Source organism: Dipodomys ordii, unplaced genomic scaffold (assembly GCF_000151885.1).
Source record: "Dipodomys ordii isolate 6190 unplaced genomic scaffold, Dord_2.0 Scaffold49, whole genome shotgun sequence".
Taxonomy (NCBI): Eukaryota; Metazoa; Chordata; class Mammalia; order Rodentia; family Heteromyidae; genus Dipodomys; species Dipodomys ordii.
Window position 1 is genome coordinate 7,249,476 of NW_012267265.1, and position 21,543 is coordinate 7,271,018.

At 39.2% G+C, this 21,543-nt stretch overlaps 1 protein-coding gene across 1 annotated transcript in view; it reads left to right on the plus strand.

Moving 5' to 3' along the window:
* Positions 1-21,543, plus strand: part of Fras1 (Fraser extracellular matrix complex subunit 1) — a 452,968-nt gene that overhangs the window by 315,516 nt on the left and 115,909 nt on the right. Inside the window, exons 31-35 of the mRNA XM_013020100.1 lie at positions 299-452; positions 6,722-6,900; positions 12,102-12,218; positions 18,771-18,885; positions 20,328-20,465. Of these exons, the coding sequence (XP_012875554.1) occupies positions 299-452; positions 6,722-6,900; positions 12,102-12,218; positions 18,771-18,885; positions 20,328-20,465 (703 nt within the window). The remainder of the gene's footprint in view (positions 1-298; positions 453-6,721; positions 6,901-12,101; positions 12,219-18,770; positions 18,886-20,327; positions 20,466-21,543) is intronic.

Consider the following 21,543-nt stretch of genomic DNA (forward strand, 5'->3'; position numbering starts at 1 on the left):
ATATGTAATGTGTTTTTCATATGCATATATTTATTACATGGGTGTGCATGTGTGTATGTATGTGTGTTTGTATATATTCACAGACATATATATGCATATATATATTTATATATTTGTTTCAAGACACCATTACCTACACTGGCCTGGAACTCATGATCATCCTATCTCAGCCTCCCTACCAAGAGGATTACAGACACAGGCTATCATTACTGGCTTGACAACTTATACATTTAAAGATCCATATTTTCTTATTTTACATTTGTCATGGTCTCAATTCTGCACTTTTCCCTTATTCTAGAATGATGGAGCTCTTCGGCTCATGGCAGATTCAATGGTGTGGGTTCCCGAAGGGGGAATGCTGCAAATTACCAACAGAATCTTACAGGCTGAAGCTCCAGGTGCCCGAACTGAAGATATCATCTACAAGATTACACAGGATCGCCCCCATTTTGGTAATGATTTTGCCCCATGATTGTATTTCTGCATTCATTGGTCTCGGATTTGCTCTTGTACAATTCCATGTTGCAAGGTTGCAATTCAAATGAACTGAATGTCCTCTCTTCTCTCCTTTCCTTTCCACTCCTCCCTTCTCCTTCCTTCCCCTCCTTCTGTTCTTCTGCCCTCTTTCTTCTTTCTCTGTCTTCTCTCTGTTCTATTTTGTTTTGGGTGCTGTGGATTGAATCCAAGACCTTATGCTTGCTACACAAGCACTATGCCCCTTGAACTATGGCAGAATCCTTTTGTTTTTATTGTTTTGAGATAGGGTTTGCTAATTTGTCAAGGTTGGCTATGAATTGCTAGCCTTCTACCTCCACCACCATAGTAGCTGAGATTACAGGGGGCATCAACACGCTCAGCCTCACATTTCTCTTAAAAGTAAGAATAATTATGATAACTATCACAGTATATATATTAGTAGTATATTAAATTTACATATATATCACTTAAAACATGATATATGTTTCTAAATAATTTTATTTCAAACGTGAGAAAGATGGGTAAAGCAGCTTATTAAAAGTCACCTAGATGTCAGTTTAATGTGGTACTGAGGAATCAAACATAGGGCTTCATGCATGCTAGGCACACACTCTACCACTAAGCTACATTCCCAGCCCTTGTCAGTTTAATTTTAAAGGCAAGACTCCCAAACTTCATTTTGTGTCCTGCTTAGATCATCTCTATCCTTTTTGATGAGGCTGTTTGAAAGATTACACATTAACATTCTTCAGTATATTCTGCTGTTACTTATAAAACATAATAACTTGAGAGAGTTCCCACTGTCACTTCCTAGAAATGCTGGGTAAAATATACTAACAATTGCTGGGCACTGGTGGCTGCTCAGGAGGCCTAGATCTGAAGATCGTGGTTCAAAGCCAGCCCAGGCAGGAAAGTTCGTGAGACTCTTAGCTCCAATAGACTACTCAGAAAAAGCTGCAAGTGGCACTGTGGCTCAAGTGGTAGAGTGCTAGCCTTGAACAAAAGAAGCTCAGAGACAATGCCTAGGCCTAGAGTTCAAGTCCCAGAACCAGCAAAAAATAAAAAAATACACACACATGAACATATACACACACACTAACAATTATAAGGTGTTCATAGAATTGCCAAAACCTTTCCCAAAAGTAGAGTAAAATCTCAGGTGCCCGCAACAAAGTCATTCTGTGTAAGAGCAAATGACAAAGCTGCCCTGAGAGGGGTGAAATGCATCTCCGTGACCAGGGGGCTGGGATTTAAGGCCAGTAAAAAAATCAGAAATAGAATGTCACTGTATTTGATTCTGGTGTCCTGCATCTTGTATTTACATTTCTCTAATTTGAGGAGGGGAAGGGAAATAACTAAATGCTGAAACAAGGATTGTAACAATGAGATGTACAAGACACTGTTGAAAATGTATTTTACTACTTGGGAGGGGGAGGAGGGAGGAGTTGGGGAGGTGGGGAGGAAAGGGATGATAGGGGAAAAACAAAGGAGGAGGTAACAATGCTCAATAAGAAATGAATTCATTTCCTTGCTCATGTAACTGTAACCCCTTCTGTACAGTATCTTTACAAAAAATATATATAAAATTTAAAAAAAATCAGAAATAGGAAGTTCACTAACACAGACACATTGCAAAGAAACTTGCCTGTCTTTCCCAGGGCTCAGAGTCGAGCAAAGAGTCCATTGGGAATTCAGAACACCAAGTGTATTTCTCCTACAGATTCATAGTTAGGTTATATCACATGTTTGAGATACTCATATCTTGGCCATTATATATATATATATATATATATATATATATATATATATATATATCAGGCCATGATAGTTCTTGTCCTCACTGAAACTAGTAGAGAACTCCTAGAGAAAGACCACTTTCAGCCAAGCCCACAGGACTCTTATAACACAGATTTTAAAGCCACAAAACATAAAGGAAACAATCTCTAGTATTTAACTAAAGTAAGATTAGAACTTGAAGAATTTTAAATGGTCTTATATTAATTATGAAATAAATATTCTTAAAGTGAGTTGAAGGAAGAATGGAAGGAAGTATCAATGCTGCAAGAAAGAAATGGATAGATTTGTTTGAGATGGAGTCTCACTATTTTTGCTGCAGACTGATCTCTAACTCCTTAGCTCGAGTGAGACATTTGCTCAATACCAACCACTAACTTAATCCTTATTCACATTTTTTCCAGTTTGCCCACTTCAGTCTTCAAATACTAGGGCTCTAGGTCCATGCCAAATTGCCTGGCTAGGTAGATTTTTTTTGGCAAATATCTAATCATCTAATTGGAAAATTATATTAATTAAAAGTGAAAAGGTGCCTGGGTAATTTATGCCTATATTCTTAGCTAGTTCGAGGTAAAGTCAGAAGGATTGCTGTTCAAGACTAGACCAGGCAAAAACAAGTAAGCAAGACCTCTTCTGAACCAAAAGTTCAATATGGTGGCATTAGCTTGTCATCTCAGCTTCCTGGTAAGTTAACGAGATTGTGATCCAGGCCTCCCCTAAATCCTGTCTCAAATGTGACCAAGGAAAAAGCCCTGGAAACAAAGCTCAAGTGGTAAGGCATGTGCCACACAAGAACAAGGCCCTGTGTTCCACCCTAGTACTGCTTTCAAAAAGAAAGAAAAGTGAAAACTCAGTTGATACATTCAATGTCAAGAAGGAATAATTTATTTTTCCTCTTAGGTCACCGATTTTTTTTAATCATATGTTTTCTGTAGTGAGGAAAAAATTAACTTTAGTCAATTTAAAAATGATTCAGGTGTCCAGAAAAGACATGAACATAATCTCTCTGTGTGTCTAGATAGATCTCTCTATTAGGAAAAATCAAATCACATTACTTTAGGGAACCATTCAAGAATGGAAAGGGTGATGGGAACCAGATGCCCATGTAACATAAATCTACTCATATCCGCCTTTGCCAATGGAGTATGTCCAATGAGGTGGACCTTTACTTCATTGATTCCTGGCTACTATAAACGCCCTCATCATTCAAAATGTTCAAGTCTCCAGCTTTAGGTATTTTGTGACAAATGGGCCCTAGAATGGAATCATATATAAATTGCTTGTTAATGTGTGCAGAAAGGACCTAAATTCAGCAATTTCTAGATGCAATACTGTGTTTAAATGTAGGTTTAGGCAAATAGTAAATAGTTATACCCTTACTTACTTTGTAGACTTGAATGGAAAAATAATGAGGTGTCTTGAGCATCAGTTAAAGGAAAATCTGACTTAATCTAACTTAATCTAATCTTGATCCCAACAGAATCCAGTAAGATTCTAATTCTTAATAACTACTCATTTTTCTCTTTAAATGTAAACTTCTAGATAAAAGAAATCCCACATAGAGATGTTTTCTGTGTTTTAAATGTGGAATTTCATATTTAAAGTTTAGTCATCTGACTGTTTATGGTGTCTATTGCTTTCCAGTCTCACCTCTGTTGTCTGTTTTGAAGTCTCCATTTCTACTCTGGAGTAGCCTCATCATGGTCAAACTGTTTAGATAAATGTTAGTTGTTGTTGTTGCTGTTGTTACTATTTTTTTAACAATATAAGTTCCAGCTCTATTAACAGAATTCTTTTTTTTTGGGGGGGGGGTCCGGTCGTGGGGCCTGAACTCTGGGCCTGGGCTCTGTCCCTCAGCTCTTCAGCTCAAGGCTACAACTTGAACCACAGCGCCACTTCCGGCTTTTTCTTTTTGCTTATGTGCTGCTGAGGAATTGAGCCCAGGGCCTCAGGCTTGCAAGGCAAGCGCTCTACCACTGAGCCACCTTCCCAGCCCAGAATTCTTAAGCCCATATAGAATTCCTGTACTCTGTTCACATATATGTGTTCTACATTGGTCCATATCAATCATCTGCTGAGAACCCAGTGGCCCCCAGTTACTTATTGGCTGGTCCAAAGAGTAGGAACTACTCTCTGGCTTTGATTCCATCTAATCTTGAAATATCCAGTATGATAATAACAAATAATATATATTCAAAGACTATTGAGTTGAAATTGATGCAGTTAACCAATATCCTATGATACCTGTTAATCTGTATAGAAGGAAAGTCATTTTTTTTAGTAGAAAACATAGATTTATTTCTGGGAAAATTCTGCTTTGCTATTATAAAGAAGAAATAAGTAGGAACTCAGTAGTTGGATATTTTCCTGTCCTTCTCATTCCATCTCCTTGTGGCAATTTCGTTTCAGAATATTTTGCAAGTGTACTCACACTCATAAACAGTCCATGTCTTGGGAAGCATGTCTGTTAACAGCAGCTTATGAATAGAATCTGAAGCAGGAGAGCTTGGTAATGACATTTTTGACTTAGAAACAAATGAAAAATAATACAAGAAAGGAAGTGAGATTGAGTTCATTCTACATGATTATATAAAGAAGAGAAGTGATGTTTTTCTCTAACTTCGGTATTTCATTTGCATCCAAGATATTATCCTCATTTTAACTTGATTTTAATGCATGTAAATATGGGAATGAGTGTTTGCTCTGAGTAAGAAAACAGATTTCTCTAGGGAAATAGAATATATGCTCTATGAATCTTGAGAGGAAAAATAAACATGCTGTCAGTTATGCAATATGTGTAGTATATTAAGATCTGGGTGTCCTACTGAACGTTTTAGAAGTAGGTAAATATACATAACCTCTCCTTCCCTTCCCTCCTCCTCCTCTCCCACTCTCCTTCCTCCTTTCCCTAATTCTTTTGTACATTAGATTTTACATATGTATGCGTGTATATGTGCATGCACACACATATACACATTCATGCCTATACCCCTCTTCATATCAGAATGGTAAGTTGCCTTTTCAGATTCTTTGTTAAATGTAGAAAAATAGCTTCTTTTCATCGGTTCACTCATATTTTGGGGTTGGCCTTCACTTAGTCATGTTATTCTTGTTAAATTTTAATTGTTTCTGTAACACCTCTGTATTTGTGATCTCACTTTAAGATGATAGTAGCTCCAAGTACAGAATAATCTGTAAAAACACAATGGTGGTGGTTAGATTTAGGTTTCTTTCCTTCAGTACCAATAAAGATTAAAGAATGAAGAAGAAAATATGATCAGGTATTTGACAGGGTAAATATGGACACATGGACCAGAAAATAATGATGATTAATAGCGCAGTTTTCTGAGCCAAGAACACGAACTTTTGTTTCAAAATTATACTCACTTATTTTGTGACCTCCAACAAGTTTGAGAATTTCTCTTAGCCTAAAGAACTTTATACCCATGAAAATGATAATAACATTTGGAAGGATTTAACAAAAATAAGAGTAAATATAGCTGACATACTTTTTTAAACACCCAAGATATACATACTTCAGATTGAATAACCCTTATCCAAAATGCTTTAGTGAATTGGATCTCAGATTTGTTTGTTTGTTAAATTTGGAATATTTTTATAAACAATGAGATACCTTAAAGAGGTGACCCAATTCTAAACATTCATTTATGTTTTTTACAATATACCTTACACCCACAGCCTAAATGTAAATGTAATTTCACACACTTCTAATATGCCTGCATTCTGACTATGACCTATTAATGAAGTTCATCCAGTGTGATATACTGTTAGTACTCAAAAAATTGTGCATCTTGAAATATTTGCAATTTTCAGATTAGAAGGGTCCAACCTTTGTTCTCACATTATCCATAAAGAATAGAGGTTAGCAAGCTGAGGCAGTCTGGTGGCAGAGCTGGATTTGAAACACCACACAGAGCAGAGTAAGTACTTGCTATACCTTTTTTAGTATTGGCTGGTAATGTTTTCATTGGGCATGATTGCCTAAGAATAACTTCCACTAGAATGATTTCTAACTTTCCACTGTGTTTGTCTTAAAACTTTCTGATTAGGAAATAACTTTGTTATGTAGAAGACTGTGTGTGGAATTAAGTCTATTTAATACTCAGTATTTGAGTATCTGTTTATTGCCTACTCTACTATTTAGGTCTTCTTGTGTAATTTTAGTACACACAAGTCAGCAGCTTTATGCATAAATCACCCTTGAATGACTTTTGGTTCTTTCAGCCTAAAGAATGAGAATTCTGTGTCTAAAGGTGGATTCAATGATATCTATTAAGTTTGCTGCTAGCATCCTTTCCTTCCCCTTTGATAAAAATAATGAAGGCCATCGTTTTTTTCAGTTAACAAAAGAAGGAGTGATAGGAAGGGAGAAGAGCTCTGATTACTTTGCTAGAAACGCTGACTAACTGCACGGCCTGTGCTTCCCTAGGGGAGGTGGTCCTTCTGATGAATTTGCCTGCGGACAGTCCTGCCAGCGGAGGACAGCACCTGCCTGATGGCAGGACTGTAGCCCCCACCAGCACCTTCACCCAGCAAGACATTGATGAAGGCATCGTGTGGTACAGGCACTCAGGAGCCCCAGCCCAGAGTGACTCCTTCCGCTTCCAGGTGACCTCTGTCTCCTTACTTATCTGAAGTCTGATGCAAGCCATCACCCTTATTCATAAACGATTTATTTTTTCCGTTTCCTATCTGGGGGAAGAAAAAAATGTGGAATTGTTTTATTTATTTATTTATTTTAATCTGCCAGTTCAAATATCTCCTTGGGCTGAGTCATCAAAACAAAAAAAAAAAAGCAACTTTATGTTAAAATGGTCAAAGCATTCTGAGAAAAATATAAAAATACTATCTGGAGGCCGGGCACCGGTGACTCACACCTGTAATCCTAGCTACTCAGGAGGCTGAGATCTGAGGATCACGGTTCAGAGCCAGCCTGGGCAGGAAAGTCCGGGAAACTCTTATCTCCAATAAACCACTAGAAAACTGGAAGTGGTGCTGTGGCTCAAGCGGTAGAGCGCTCACCTTGTGCTAAAGAGCTGAGGGACAGCGCTCAGGCCCAGAGTTCAAGCCCCATGACCGACAAAAAAAAAAAATACTATCTGGAGAAAACGAGTTTTGGATGCTCACTAACTAGTCTTAACAAGAGCGGAAGGGTATGAGCAGCTAAACCCAGAATGTTCAGACAGGAGTTCTGTCACAGCTGTAGACAATAACTTAGCAACAAATTACTTGTGCCTTTATTTCTTCATCTGTGAAATAGAATTATTGAGAGGATTTGACTTAGCACATGTAAACCATTTGTAGATTTCTGCCTGACAAATAGTAGACACTACCTAGGAGTTTGTTAGTACATGAAAACCAAACCATGAGGAGACCCATAGCAAGTAAAGAACAAGCAAGTATACTGAGTACATCCTCTAGTCCCTGTGAATATAACTAGTGTTAGTGGCCCACTCCTGTAAATCTAGCTACTTGGGAATCTCAGAATAAGAGGATTGAGTTTCAAGGCCATCACAGGCAGAAAAGTTTGCAAGATCCCCTTCTCAATTATTGATATATACCTGTCATCCTAGGAGGCTAGGATTGGGAGGATCGTGGTTTTTAAACCAGTCTGAGCAGAAAAATCCATCCCACCAAGGAAGCTAGACACAATGGTATACAACTGTACTCTCATCAAGTACATGAAGCTTAAATGTAGTCAGATTGTGGCTCAGGTTCATTCAAGGGTAGGAAGAAGACCTTATCTTAAAAATAAATAGCAATAAATAGCGCTGGGGGTAAGGTTAAGTGGTGTCACACCAGCCTAGCAAGTATGAGACACCAAATTCAAATACCAGTGCTACCAAAAAAAATACCAATAATAGATAAAGAATTTAAATCTACTTGCAGTATTTAAAATCATTTCCTAAATTTGTCAGACTTTAAAGGAAATCAAGCCAGTGAAATATTAAGAAACATTGTGGTTAATTAATAAGTATCGATACTGACCTAAAATTTATCAACAACTTTTTAATTTGACTTTTAATTTAATTTTTAATTTAAAATTAATTTAAATTAATTTTTTAAATTTAACTTTAACTTTTTAATTTTAATTTAACTTATGTGATGCAAACAAAATTCTATTCAAAAGAAATCTGATACCAGCACTTATTGAACATGAAAGCCCCAAGATAAGCAGACTAAATATTTAACTCAAGAAGAGAATCAGAAAAGAAATAAAGAAAGCAAAAAGATGAAATTAATAGAGATTACAGATGGATTAATTATAAAATGGTATGTGATAAAGATTATAAGACTTTCTGGGAGCCAGTGGCTCATGCGCCTGTAATCCTAGCTACTAAGGAGGCTGAGATCTGAGGATTGCAGTTCAAAGCCAGCCTGGGCAGGAAAGTCCGTGAGACTCTTATTGCCAGTTAACCACCAGAAAACCAGAAATGGTGCTATGGCTCAAGTAGTAAAGCACTTGCCTTGAGCTGAACAGCTCAGGGACAGTGCCCAGGCCTATAGTTCAAGCCGGACTGACAAAGAGAAAGAAGGAAAAAAGATTATAAGACTTGACTTTATGAAGAGGCTAAGAAAATTGAAAAAACACTGGCAAGTACAATTTGAAAATAATCAAACAGAAACACAAAGGAATATGGAATTGAGAATGAGAAAGAGTATTTAAGCAGGAGTATAGAAAAGAATTAGGTAACGCATCAGAGAAAATATACATGTTCATTGTTATTACTGCCAAATCTGAGACTTTTTCTTTGTCTAGGACTCCCAAGTGGGAATGAACTAGCCATGGAAGCTCATCTTGTTAAAATCAACATCCAATATGCTTCTGATGCCTGGTTTACATCACCATGCAGTTACATCAGATGCTGTTGAATTCACATAGTATTAAAGATGCCCTTTTCCAAAGAGCAAGTTGTGAGAAATTTGGGAACCATTAAAGGGAGATTAATATAAAGTCCATTGAATATGCAGTGAGTGAGGAAGCACTCCGGACCTTTTGCCCAAGCTAACTTTTCAATTTTAGCTTCCATTCTTTGTACTTGGAGACAAGATCTCAAGCAGAGGAATACACCCCAGAAAACTAGACTGCATAGATAGATCTACCTTAGCTTCCACAGGGGTAGAGAAAAAGTGCTGTCGAAGTGGACCATTGCCCTAGAAATGGGCGTGGGAGGTCTAAACACTGGTTTAAAATGATACCTGATTGCTTTTGCAAATTGGTTACTAATGGGTAAAATAAAAATGATCGTTTAAAAGAGATCATAGAAGTTACAGACTAAAATGAGTGAACGCACTAGAACTTAAGAAATGCTTCTGAACATTACTACTTAGAAAGTAATTCCCTTTGGAAAGTCTTCACATTTTTGACACAAGTTTGAAACTGCTTTCAAAGTATGAGGGGGGTATTCTTTACACTATCATCCAGACTGACAGTATATCTTTTTTTTCCTTCAAGAAGTAGATTTCAAAATACAGCAAAATAGCCAAAAGTCATTTTGAACCAGATCTAGTAAGGAAAAAGAGTAGCGATTAATTTTGGTTAAGAGGAGTAATTATGAGGTAATGAGCTCAGCTTTCTCATGTGATTTGTGCACTCCCTCTGAAGGCATTCCAAAAAATGCAGTTTGAATACTGACAGCTCTTTATTGCAAGTATGAAACAACTCTCTGAGATTATATTCTTTTGGACATAAAAGTGTTTGTGTTTGTTGATAAAGACTCATCACTTTATAGACTTACCTCATATTTTGATTTGAAAGGCACAGACAAAACAGCCATGTGCGAAAATAAATGGTTAGTAACTTTTCCCATTTATCATCTCAGTGTTCCTAGAGGATTTCAAACTAAAAAAGATGCTGTTCTACTGGTTCTCCCCACTTTTTGTTGTTGGTTTTTTAGGCAGGAAATGCAATGCAATGAGTTGCATAGATTTAATTCCATTTTAATGGTGATGTGCTGTCATGAGCCATCAAAGCATCCCATCTGCTACTTTGCATGTAAGACTTGGGATTTATGTAAGGCAAGTGGCGTTTTTACAATAGAGATGGTTTGGGAAAAGGAAAGCTGTCACATTCACAGTAATTCTGGGTGTGGGAAATAGCCCTCCTTTTGGAATATTCAGATCACATTGACACATCCTCAGGGGATGTGGTTTTGAAAAGACCAGCATATTTCACTATCAGTGTCTTCACTGGGAAGCCAGACTGATTCACTTGCTCAGTAATATGCACACATTTCACTACCTGCCCAATGATCTGATCCTTTTCTTGAAGAGATAGAAGAACATATTTTCTCTTTTCTCAATTTCTTAAAGCTACATTGTGAGTCATCATGGTCAGTGGAAAGATTATGAACACAGCTGACCTGGTTAAATATTCCCATTTACTAGCTCTGCCACTTTGACATATTGCTTTAATTTCTTGACCTCCAGTTTCTTCATCCGAAAAAGAAGGAGGTAATAATATTAGGTAGTGAGTAATAAGAAGATCACCTTAGAAAGTAGCTGGTGTAGATGGAGCTGTGCTTGATGGCTGATGAATTACAGCTATTGTCATGAATATCATTTGGAGCCTTGCTAAGTCTCCTTGAAGACAGGTGAATATTCTGAAAATTAACCCGCACCTGATGTGATCTAGACGAACACTGAGGAGACAGTTTTTTTCTGTTGGGAGCAATTGCCTTCTGTCTCAGAGCTTGCAAGACCTTGCCTCTTGTAATATAACATTCATGTAACTACATGTTACATGTAGTTACACAAAAGACTTAACAGATCATGTGACAAGCCTGTAGGAGAACAAAACAGTGGAGGTAAAGAAGACTTAAAGGATCCTCTCAATATCTGAAAAAGAGTGTGAGAGGCTGCCTTAAAATAAAACACATCTTTTTCAGCATTTTTGAAGCAAGCAATAGCTGATTTTGTGAACTAACATAATTGAAAATATTGTTAGTCTTCTTTGTAATGATGATGGCTATGGTTTGTCATTTAGAATTCAAATCTAGGTATCTCTGCTAAAGATGAAAGAAATGAAAGTTGTATGCTATGTACTCATAATAATGTATAATACAGCCATCAAAAGTCATGTCAGGGCTAGGGATGTGGCTCAAATGTTAGTGCCAGCCTAGCAAGCAAGAGACCCTAAGCTCAAACACCAGTAATTATCCTATCAAAAATGTTTAATGGTTGGGTGCTGATGGTTCATGTCTACAATCCTAGCTACTCAGTAGGCTAAGATCTGAATCTCAAAGTTTGAAACCAGCCCAGACAGGAAAGTCCATGAGACTCTTGTTTCCAATTAACTACCAAAATAGCTGGATGTGGAGCTGTGGCTCAATTGGTAGAGCACTAGCTTATGAGCAAAAGAAGCCCAGGACATGTGTCTAGGCCCTGAGTTTAAGCCCCAGGAATGTCATATACACACATAAACTAGTTTAATATTATAGAAAAATGTCATGGCATTGTGATAAGTAAAAAAAAAACTAGAATGTACAATTCTGTGTAAATGTAAATATGTATGAGTGGCAAAAAAAGACTGACATATATCAATATATTAAAATTTTTTCTAGGTTGTGAGAGTCTAGATGATGTCTAAGCCTTATTTATACTTGCCTACATTTTCAGAATGATTAAAGTGTTTATGTATCTTTTTGATAATCAACAAATGATCACCTCTAAATAGAAGGGCAGAATGACAATTGTACTTAGGAGTGTGTAGCATTCAATGAGATGGTAGAAAGGAGGAGGAGCTAAATAGGTACAGCATGCTGTGCCTACAGAAACTAAGGATTCACCAAGATGACTTTGTGTTTCAGGTGTCCAGGGTCTCTGACACCCAGACCCATCCTGAGAGCCACTTACTCAACATTGCCATCTTACCGCAGACACCAGAGGCCCCTCAGCTCTCCCTGGGAACATCTCTCCACATGACTGTGAGTTGGGTGGGGCAGACTTGTCATTTGGACTTGGAGGAGACATACAACAAGCTGATGGGATTTGATACAGAGCTTTGGTTTGGGATGAAGTAAATGTGTGGTACAAAATATAAACCAATGAAAGCAGCGTGTATGTATACTTCCTATTGACTTAACAAAGGAACTTGGAATTCCCACAGTGAAAGGAAGAGTCTGTGAAGTCCATGTTGACTTGGCTGACAATATCCTTGTTCAGCATCTCAGGCAGTTATATCCTTAAATACTTGGAAGAAATTTTAGGCTTATGTCTATAATGAACGCTGCTTGGGTATAATTGTTCAGCTAGTTATAATACCATTTAGCTGAAAAAAACAGTTATCCACTTTTTTTAAAAAACAAAAGCCCTATTATAACTTACCCTCATACTGTTAAAAGTTCCCAAAGAAGGCCATGTCAGTGTTGAATGCAGAGAAATTAGTAGTAATGAATCATCCAAGTAAAAATTGCTCAAGGTGGAGAGGATTGAAGGCCGATGGCAGAGGGCAGGGCCACAGCTCTGAGGCAGACATAGAAGACCCAGAGGTGAGAGATATTTCTTTGGGACAATTGCAAACAGCTCTCACAGACTGGAAAAATCTCAAGACTCAGCAGGCATACGGAGGGTTGTACCAGGTCACAGAAGATCTGGTACATGGTGTGGGAAGGAGTGTGGCATATGAAAACATCTGAACCAAGTTATCACTAAATTTAACCCTCTGTCTAGGGTGGGTGGAATGCCAGATCCACTCTTCCAGACAGAGTCACAGCTTGTAAACCCTTTGTAAATTAATTGTTATGTATCTGTACTTTAGTTAGCACCCACATAATTACACTCCAAAGTGGTGTATCAGCCTTGAGCCACAACAAAGAGAGCAGAGATAGCTTTAGAAATTACGGGTCTGGGGCATGGCAGAGACATAAAGGGGAAAACCGAAAGTTTTTAATGAATAGCTGGTATCGGCATTTCCACCATAAACCATAATTTAAAGAAATCATAATTCAGCAGCACTATAAAGTCTATAATTCATCATTCTGACTAGAGGAACTTGGATCCGAATTTTCTCTAAACTCAAAAAAATGTGCATATGCATTACTTGGCAGATGCTAATGTAGTGTTATTTTGAGTTTAGAAGGGAAAAAATGGGTCAGGAGCCAGGAAGATGGTCCTGTTTTACTCCATTGCTATGGACCTCTGAGATTTTTCAAGTTGTTTCATCTGTAGAATCTTAGGCTGCATGCTTGCAAAGTAGCTCTATCCAGTTGAAACAGGATATCTCAAAAGTCAATGTACTATAAAGTTTAATTAGCTTTTCATTTTGTTTGTGTGTGGTAGTACTAAAGCTTGAACTCAGGGCCTGGGCACTCTTCCTTGGGCTGTTTCTCTACCATTTGAGCCATACCTCCACTTCCAGCTTTTGGCTAGTTAATTGGAGATGAGAGCCTCAAGGAGATCACTGCCTAGGCTGGCTTTGAACAGTGAACATCAGATCTCAGCCTCCAGAGTAGCTAAGATTATAGGTATGAGCCACTGGTGCCCTGCTGTGATTAGCTTTTGTTACAGATACGGTTTATATTTCTTGCTGGGCACTGGTGGCTCACGCCTGTAATCCTAGCTACTCAGGAGGCTGAGATCTGAGGATCGCGGTTCAAAGCCAGCCCGGGCAGGAGAGACCTTGAGACTCCTATCTCCAATAAACCACCAGAAAACCGGAAGTGGCGCTGTAGCTCAAGTGGTAGAGCGCTTGCCTTGAGCTGAAGAGCTGAAGGACAGCGCCCAGGCCCAGAGTTCAAGCCCCACGACCGACAAAAAAAAAAAAAAAAGAAAGAAACAATTTATATTTCTTTGTATATTAATTAGGGTCATTGTTGTAGGGCATACTTGTAATCTGTGACAAAAACACCTTCTCAAGTCAATGATTAGAACTCATCTAAACATATATGTTTTTCACATGTTTAATGACAATATTATGAATATAGGATAAATATATATATTGTGTAACCATATATATATTTAAATGTAGGAGTCTACCTCTCTCATTCTCTCTATCATCCATTCACCAACACTTTTTTTAGGTTTGTTTATTTATTTTCTTTTTAAATTTTATTGTAAAGATGATTTACAGAGGTGTTACAGTTACATAAGCCAGGTAATGAGGACATTTCTTTCTGAACATGTCACCCCTTCTCTTACTTTCTCCCAGTTTTTCCCTCCTGATGCCTGCCTCTCCCCAGTTGTATAGTTCACTTTCAACATATTGGTCTAGTGAGTGAGCTCTTAGTTCATGGCAAATACTGTGAAAGACACTAGAGACTTGGTGACTTAAAACCCAGTCTCCATTCTCAAAAGTCTTTGTGTCTAAGAGAAGAGACAAGCAAATAAATAAAACAGAAGTGAAGAACAGAGATAAATGCAGTGGCAGACCACTGATAGGGACAAATGGGCTTCCCTTGTGAAGGGCATAGGAAAAAGTCCTGGAAGATCTCCTCTAGGAAGCAAATGGGTATGATTATGTGTACAGGTTTTCAGGATTTGAGTTCCTGCTCATCTCAGGCTCAATCCTGTATTAAAATCATCTGTGGAATTTATTAAAACACAGACTTTTGCAACCCATCCAAGAGTTCTCCAATTCAGTAGTTCTTTTTTGGAATAAAAAAAACTTGCATTTTTTTAGGTTTGCAAATAATACTGTTTGCTGTTGCTGAGATCATCAGAATTAAAGAGCTTGTCATCTAGACTAGAAATTGGGGAAAATTCATCCCAGAGAATGAGTAACTCATGGGGCAGAGGGAAGATGGAGAGACACAGCATGACAGCATGGCATATTTGAGGAATTATGGGTAGTACAATATACATAAAATCCATAAGAGTGCTGGGAAGGTAGCTCAGTGGTAGAGTCTTGCCTTGCATGCTCGAGGCAATGGGTTCGATTCCTCAGCACCACATAAGAAAAAAGAAAAAAGCCAGAAGTGGCACTGTGGCTCAAGTGGTAGAGCACTAGTCTTGAACTGAAGAGCTGAGAGACAGTGCCCAAACCCAGAGTTCAGGCCCCATGACCGGACCCCCCCCAAAAAAAATCCATAAGAGTAAAACTAGCAACAAATTATAGTCATATCATGAAGGACCTTCAAGATAAGATGGAGTTTTCTGAAAGATAATATGACAAATTATTTGTTGAAAGGTTTATAGCAGAAAAGTTCCATAACCAGAATTTCAGTAATTGACTTAAGACAATCATTCTGGTTGCTGGGCTATATTAAAAACAGACTACTGCAGTTGCCTAGAACAAAGAAGGTTCATGGCATGATCCCTCTTCAGGGACACTAAGGTTTAAATGTTAAGAAGATATTGAAGAGATACTTGTTCATGTTTATTGGTGAACATACCATGTTCAAGAAATGAATGTTCATTTTAGAGCTATTCACAATAATCAAGATAGCCATATCTTGGTTAACAATTTGAGTGTCCCATCAGCTGATCAATGGTTAATGAAAATATGGTGGACTTGGTGGTGCTCACCTGCAATCTCAGCTGCATGGAAGATGGAGGGGGTCTGAAGCGAGGCACAAGCATGAGACCTTGTCTGAAAAATCACAAAAGGAAAAAGAGCTAGTGTGTGACTTAGGTGGCAGACCACTTGCCTAGTAAACACAAAGCCCAAAACAGGAAGGAAGGAAGGAAGGGAGGGAGGGAGGGAGGGAGGGAGGGAAGAAGAAAGGAAGGAAGAAAGAAAGAAGGAAAGAAAGAAAGAAAGAAAGAAGGAAGAAGGGAAAGAAGGAAGGAAAGAAGGAAGGAAGGAGATAAACACACATACACATAGAAACACAGTGACTAATGGATAGTTAGGTATGGAAAGACTACTTTCTGAGAATACAGAGCAACCATTCACTGAGGTGAAGAACATAGAGGGAAAGGTTTTGCTCATGAAGAGAATTCTGGAGCATAGGTAAAGGGTAAGAATAACCCATGTGAATTCAGTGCTACCTGAGTATCCATAGTGAGGCATAGCACATGATGCCCCCCCCAGACCATTGTCAGGAGTTTTCTGTGTGAGTTTGAAAGCCATTGCAATAGTCGCTGAGCAGAGCTCTAATAATGTCTTTTGTAAAGGGTTCAAGCTGGCGGCTAGCTGAAATAGACTAGAAGTGAGAGGAGCAGTTGGAGGACAGTGTTGGAATGCAGGGAAGAAGCTGGCTCAGAGTGGAAACAGGGTAGGGGGTGGGGAGAAGGATTTAGACTCTGGATATATTCAAAGGTAAGACGGATATTATGAAGACTATTATTCTGTAATCTTCTTTAATGGACAGATACATTATGAAAAGTATCTTCTGTAACCATGAAGTTTAATCTTTCACTTCTTAATTGATAAATATTGAACATTTCAAGAAGCCAATATTAAAATTGAGCATACTTTGATATATATCAACCTCAGTATTGCTTTCTTCAAATCCCCACTTTCTCTACCTTGTATTCATTCCTATTAGTAGAGAAGTAGCATCAATAAAATCTAAAATAGAATGTCTATTATCTTTACTGGAGCACACCTCCCTTTTCCAGACTCCTATTTCCATGATTGTGGTCTCATCACTTTCTTGTGTAAGATGCATCTAGACTTTTTAAAGTATTTCATAGTACTTTGAGAAGATTCAGTGATTGTGATGCTTTTGAAGTTAGAAGGTGGCAGACACTACACAACAATGAATTAAACCTGTGCATTTTTGCCCACGTATCTGTGCCCACGTAGATGGGCTTTAAGCACCTTATACAGGGCATATATTTCTAATTTGCTGTCCTTGTTTTATTTTAGAGGAGAAAGAGCAGCTGCTATTCATAATTCTAATTTTCCTTGCTCATTACATTCCAGACCTGAGCAAGGGCCTAAAATATGATGAGGAGGGGGGTGGGGGTTGTCTTAACCTGCACATGCTGCCTCTCCCCAGGACAAGTATGCCCTGGGGACCATTACAAGCAGCTGCAACCCTCGATCTTTTTATAGTTCTAACTATAAAAGGAGGAATACCACACCCTCCTCCATGAGCTGAACCCCACTTAATCCTTTTCTAAATGGGAACATTTCTCCTGAAAGAAGCAGCATTTTAAAGAACAGGAAAGCATATTAGACTGTCACCCACCTTCAAGGATCAGTTAGGAAGAGCCTATGAAGATCAGGAAAGTTAGTTGTGTTTTAAGACAATTTGCAGGACTTCACCAGGGCCCTTAAGGGCTCAGATTAGCATCTACTTGACTCATCTCCACATTGTGTTTTTTCAGTGGCTGGCCTACTGTACTGTTAGACCTAGTTATGGGGGCATGGATCTTTTCTGTTTTGGTTTTGAGTGTTGACAGTGTTCAGAGATTGTACATGTGCACAGTAAATGGTAAGTGAAAGCCTTATGCACATCAACCTCTCAATATTCATCAGGCCCTAGAAATTAGAAAAGGGAAGCAATATTTAGTTCTTTTGAATAGCAGAGTTGAGACAAAGAGAAATCCTATCTATTTTTATGTGTTTTTTAAATAAATGGTCCTTTGGGGTAGTTGAAGCAGATGTGTCTTTAGCTTTTTGAAATAAGAAAGATTTCAGTTCCTATTAGCAAGCCTAGAGTTAGGAGAAAGGTGCTGAAGAACCTCTTGGAGCCAAGATTTCAACCTCTCATCTGGGTGTTTAGAATTGCTTGCCACATTCAACCTTAGCTCATTATGATGTGGGCCAGCCGTGAACAGTACAATGGCCAGCCATGGTGCCTAATTTTTGAAAGTGTCCCACTGAACGTCAACTCTGGGAAATGTATATCTGTGAGGACATTCCCTGTCTGCCACATACCTCAGTATGCAATAACAGAAAATTTAGGGGCTGAAGGAAGGAGAGAAAAGAGTCATGATGGAGGAAAAGCTGAAAAAGCCTTGCAACCCTGATACGTTCTTGAGGCTAGACAAATCTGTAATTCAAGAGCCCAGATTTTTCTCTTTTTGTGTTTTGTTCACTTGTGGTGCTAAAGATCCAACTCAAGGCTTTGCATATGCTAGGCAAGAGCTCCACCATTGAACTACAGCTTTCTCTCCTCTCTCTTCTCCTCTCCTCTCCTCTCCTCTCTTTTACCTCCCTTCCCCTCCCCTCCTCTCCTCTTCTCTCTTCTCCTTTTTTTATTTTAATGCCCATACTGGGGCCTAAATGCAGGGTCTGCCATTCTCACTTGGCTTTTTCACTCACAACTGATGCTCTACCACCTAGGCTACACACCCCCACTTCTACTTTTTGCTGGTTAATTTCAGATTAGAGTCTCTCAGAGTGGTCTTTCTGGGCTGGCTTTGAACAGTGATCTTCAGATCTCAGCCTCCTGAGTAGCTAGGATTACAGGCATGAGCTTCCTAATGCTGGGCTCCAGGTCCTTTCTTTTGACTTCTTGGAGAAATTTTTACTAAGTATGACTAATTTTAAAAGCCCAAATAGAACTTGTTTTTATTTTCTTTATTTTTCCCTCCGGCTTTTGTTTTTATCACACTTTTTTTTTCTTCCTCTAAACTTTGTGCAGGCTCGGGAAGATGGACTAAGTGTCATTCAGCCTCATTCTTTGTCTTTTGTGAACACTGAGAGGCCTGCTGGAAAGATCACATACAATATCACTCTACCTCTGCACCCAAGTCAAGGTAAGATGTTCAGTAAAGCATCTTTCCAGTGATGCTGTTGTTAAGAAATTGTAGACCAGCCCTAAAACCTTGGCATTTTTGATGCTTGTATACATATCCATTCTCATTGTGATTTTAGGAAAGAACTAGTATTAATTAACACTCCATGCTCCCATCCTCTAGTTTGGAACTAAAAGAGAGGCCAGGTGCAGATGTTGGTTTTGGCCCTGATAACCTGTCCTGTAGAATGTCATGCTACTGAATTGAGTGCCCCCACTAGCCCAGGAACAGGATCAGTCACACATACTCATTGTCTCTTGAGGCAGAAACATCCTGACGATGTTGTGATGGGTGAGCATATCAAACTGAGCAAGTGTTGAGGACAAGGTCTACCAGAGCCCCCAAAGGGCTGAGCTGTACATATCTAGTTTCTTTCCCAATCAGATTAGTCACTCCTCCTGTCATAGACGATGTGGAAATGTGAGCCCCACCATCAGTCTCCAGCCTTTACCTCTTTTAACACTAGGCTTGACCTGTGCCTAACAGAGGTCTGCCATCCCTCACAAAAAGGAGATTAGATGCTTCTATGACAGTTCTGCTCCCGCCTTTGAGACTGCTCCCCGAAGATCAACTCCTGCCATTATCAAAAATCCCCAAGGAGAAATAAAAACGTAAAGATTAAACTCCATGACCCTTTTGATAAAGACCAACGAAATTAACAGTCTAGAAGTCATCTTCTCCTTCTTTAATCTGCTCAATTGTAGCTAGTAGTTCTGTCCGCAGTGCCAGTTCTTTTCAAACCAACAGGCAGGGCTGTCTTTCTGCAGAATGACTGTTAGTCACTCAGCCTTTCATAAGGTGAATTAGTTCTACACTAAGCCCTCCTTCTAAAGAGTGAATAAAATATGGAAGATAAACACAGCATCAGTCCAGTGCCTGCAAAATTTATGAACACAGGCAAACCTGAAGCCCTTAAAGCACTGATCACAAGCCAACTCCTTAGAATGATCAAGATCTGTGCCACAGTTGCCAAAGTACCTCCCAGAGTCTGAGGCAATTCTAAAGCAAGCAGAGAAAGCTGAGAAAAAGATCTCTTTACAGCCTCATCAGAAGACCAATCTGTGGGAATCTCTCAGGGACCTTGACTTAAATTGCAACTCAGTTGTGAAGGTCTGTGGTTATGGTACTGTGTCCACGCCTTCTGGAATGATGTGCTCTAAGCTCTATTAAGGGCAATGGTTCTCTTCTTACCGTGGAATGTGTAACATGAATCCTGGTCAAGAGCAAATCAGTATTTCAGATTTGCTCTTTCCTTGAATCATTGAAGAACAGTGACAAGGAACAAACAGAGAGCATTTGTTTCTGGAAGATACATCTCCTACCTGTGACCAAGGCAGGCCTTGTGGCTCTGGCCATCCTATCAGTGTGACAATGGATGCTCATGCCAATCTCTTCCTCCCCAGGTATCATCGAGCACAGGGATCAGCCTCACTCTCCTATCCAGTATTTCACACAGGAAGATGTTAACCAGGGCAAAATCCTGTACCGTCCACCCTCTGCAGCCCCCCACCTCCAGGAGATTATGGCCTTCTCCTTCGCTGGTAATGAATGCTCTCATATGCTTTGAGATCTGTGGATATTCCTGGGTAGCTTGCAACCTATTGGTCACCATGTGCCTTGGGCTCACTTTCATTTTTCCCCCCATTAATTCATGCACAAAGGTTCATACTTTTTTAGTAAACTGATATTTTGTAGCACCTATGTGCCAGTCACCGAGGGAGGCCTTGGAGATATGGAGGTGAGGCACAGACCCTCTTCTTGGCCTGTGTGAGGATCTAGAGATGGAGGCAAGTAGATTAAACAATCCCAGTAATGAATGTTTATTTCGAGACAGATAAGAACCCTGGAAAAGAAGAAACATTTTAATGGTGAAATTAAAATGACAAGACAGACGTTGGCTGAGGGCTTTGTGGAAGATTCCTAGAAAGGAATTGGCAGAGAGTGATAGTAGAAACTAATGAAGCTAAGTGTGCCTGGTCCCTGTTGAGGTGGTGCAAAAAGCATTCCTGAAGGAAGAGCAAGTTGCTCAGAAGAGCAGATGCCCTCTGAGCAAAGGTTGTGGTGTAGAGTGATGTTCTGGGTATCAAAAGAGGGTCAATGAGGATGGGCATTGTTGATTAATGCCATTAATCCTCACTACACAGAAGGCTGAGATCTGAGGATCATGGTTCCAAGCCAGCCTGACAATGAAAATTCATGTGACTATCTCCAAATAACCAAAAAAAAAACCCCAAAAACCCAGCACCTGGAAGTGGAAATGTTCCAATAGTAGAGTATCAGCCTTCATCAAAAAAGTTAAGGGATTGTGCTCTGAGTTGAAGCACCAGTACTGACAGAGAGAGAGAGACAGAGACAGAGAGAGAGACAGAGGAGAGAGAGAGAGAAGGAAAGAAGGAAGGAAGGCAGGCAGGCAGGCAAGGGGGGGATGGGCAGGAGAGAGGGAAAATAAGTTAGCATGAAAGAGAGAGAAAGAAAAAACGAGAAAAGTGTTAGTATGTATGGCAGAGATGAGCCTGGTGACAGACTGACTGTATAGTTCCTGAAAACCTATTAGTATTTGCGTCTTTATCCCAATGACAACCCGGTGGAGGTTTGAAAATGCAGGCAATGGCTTTCTTA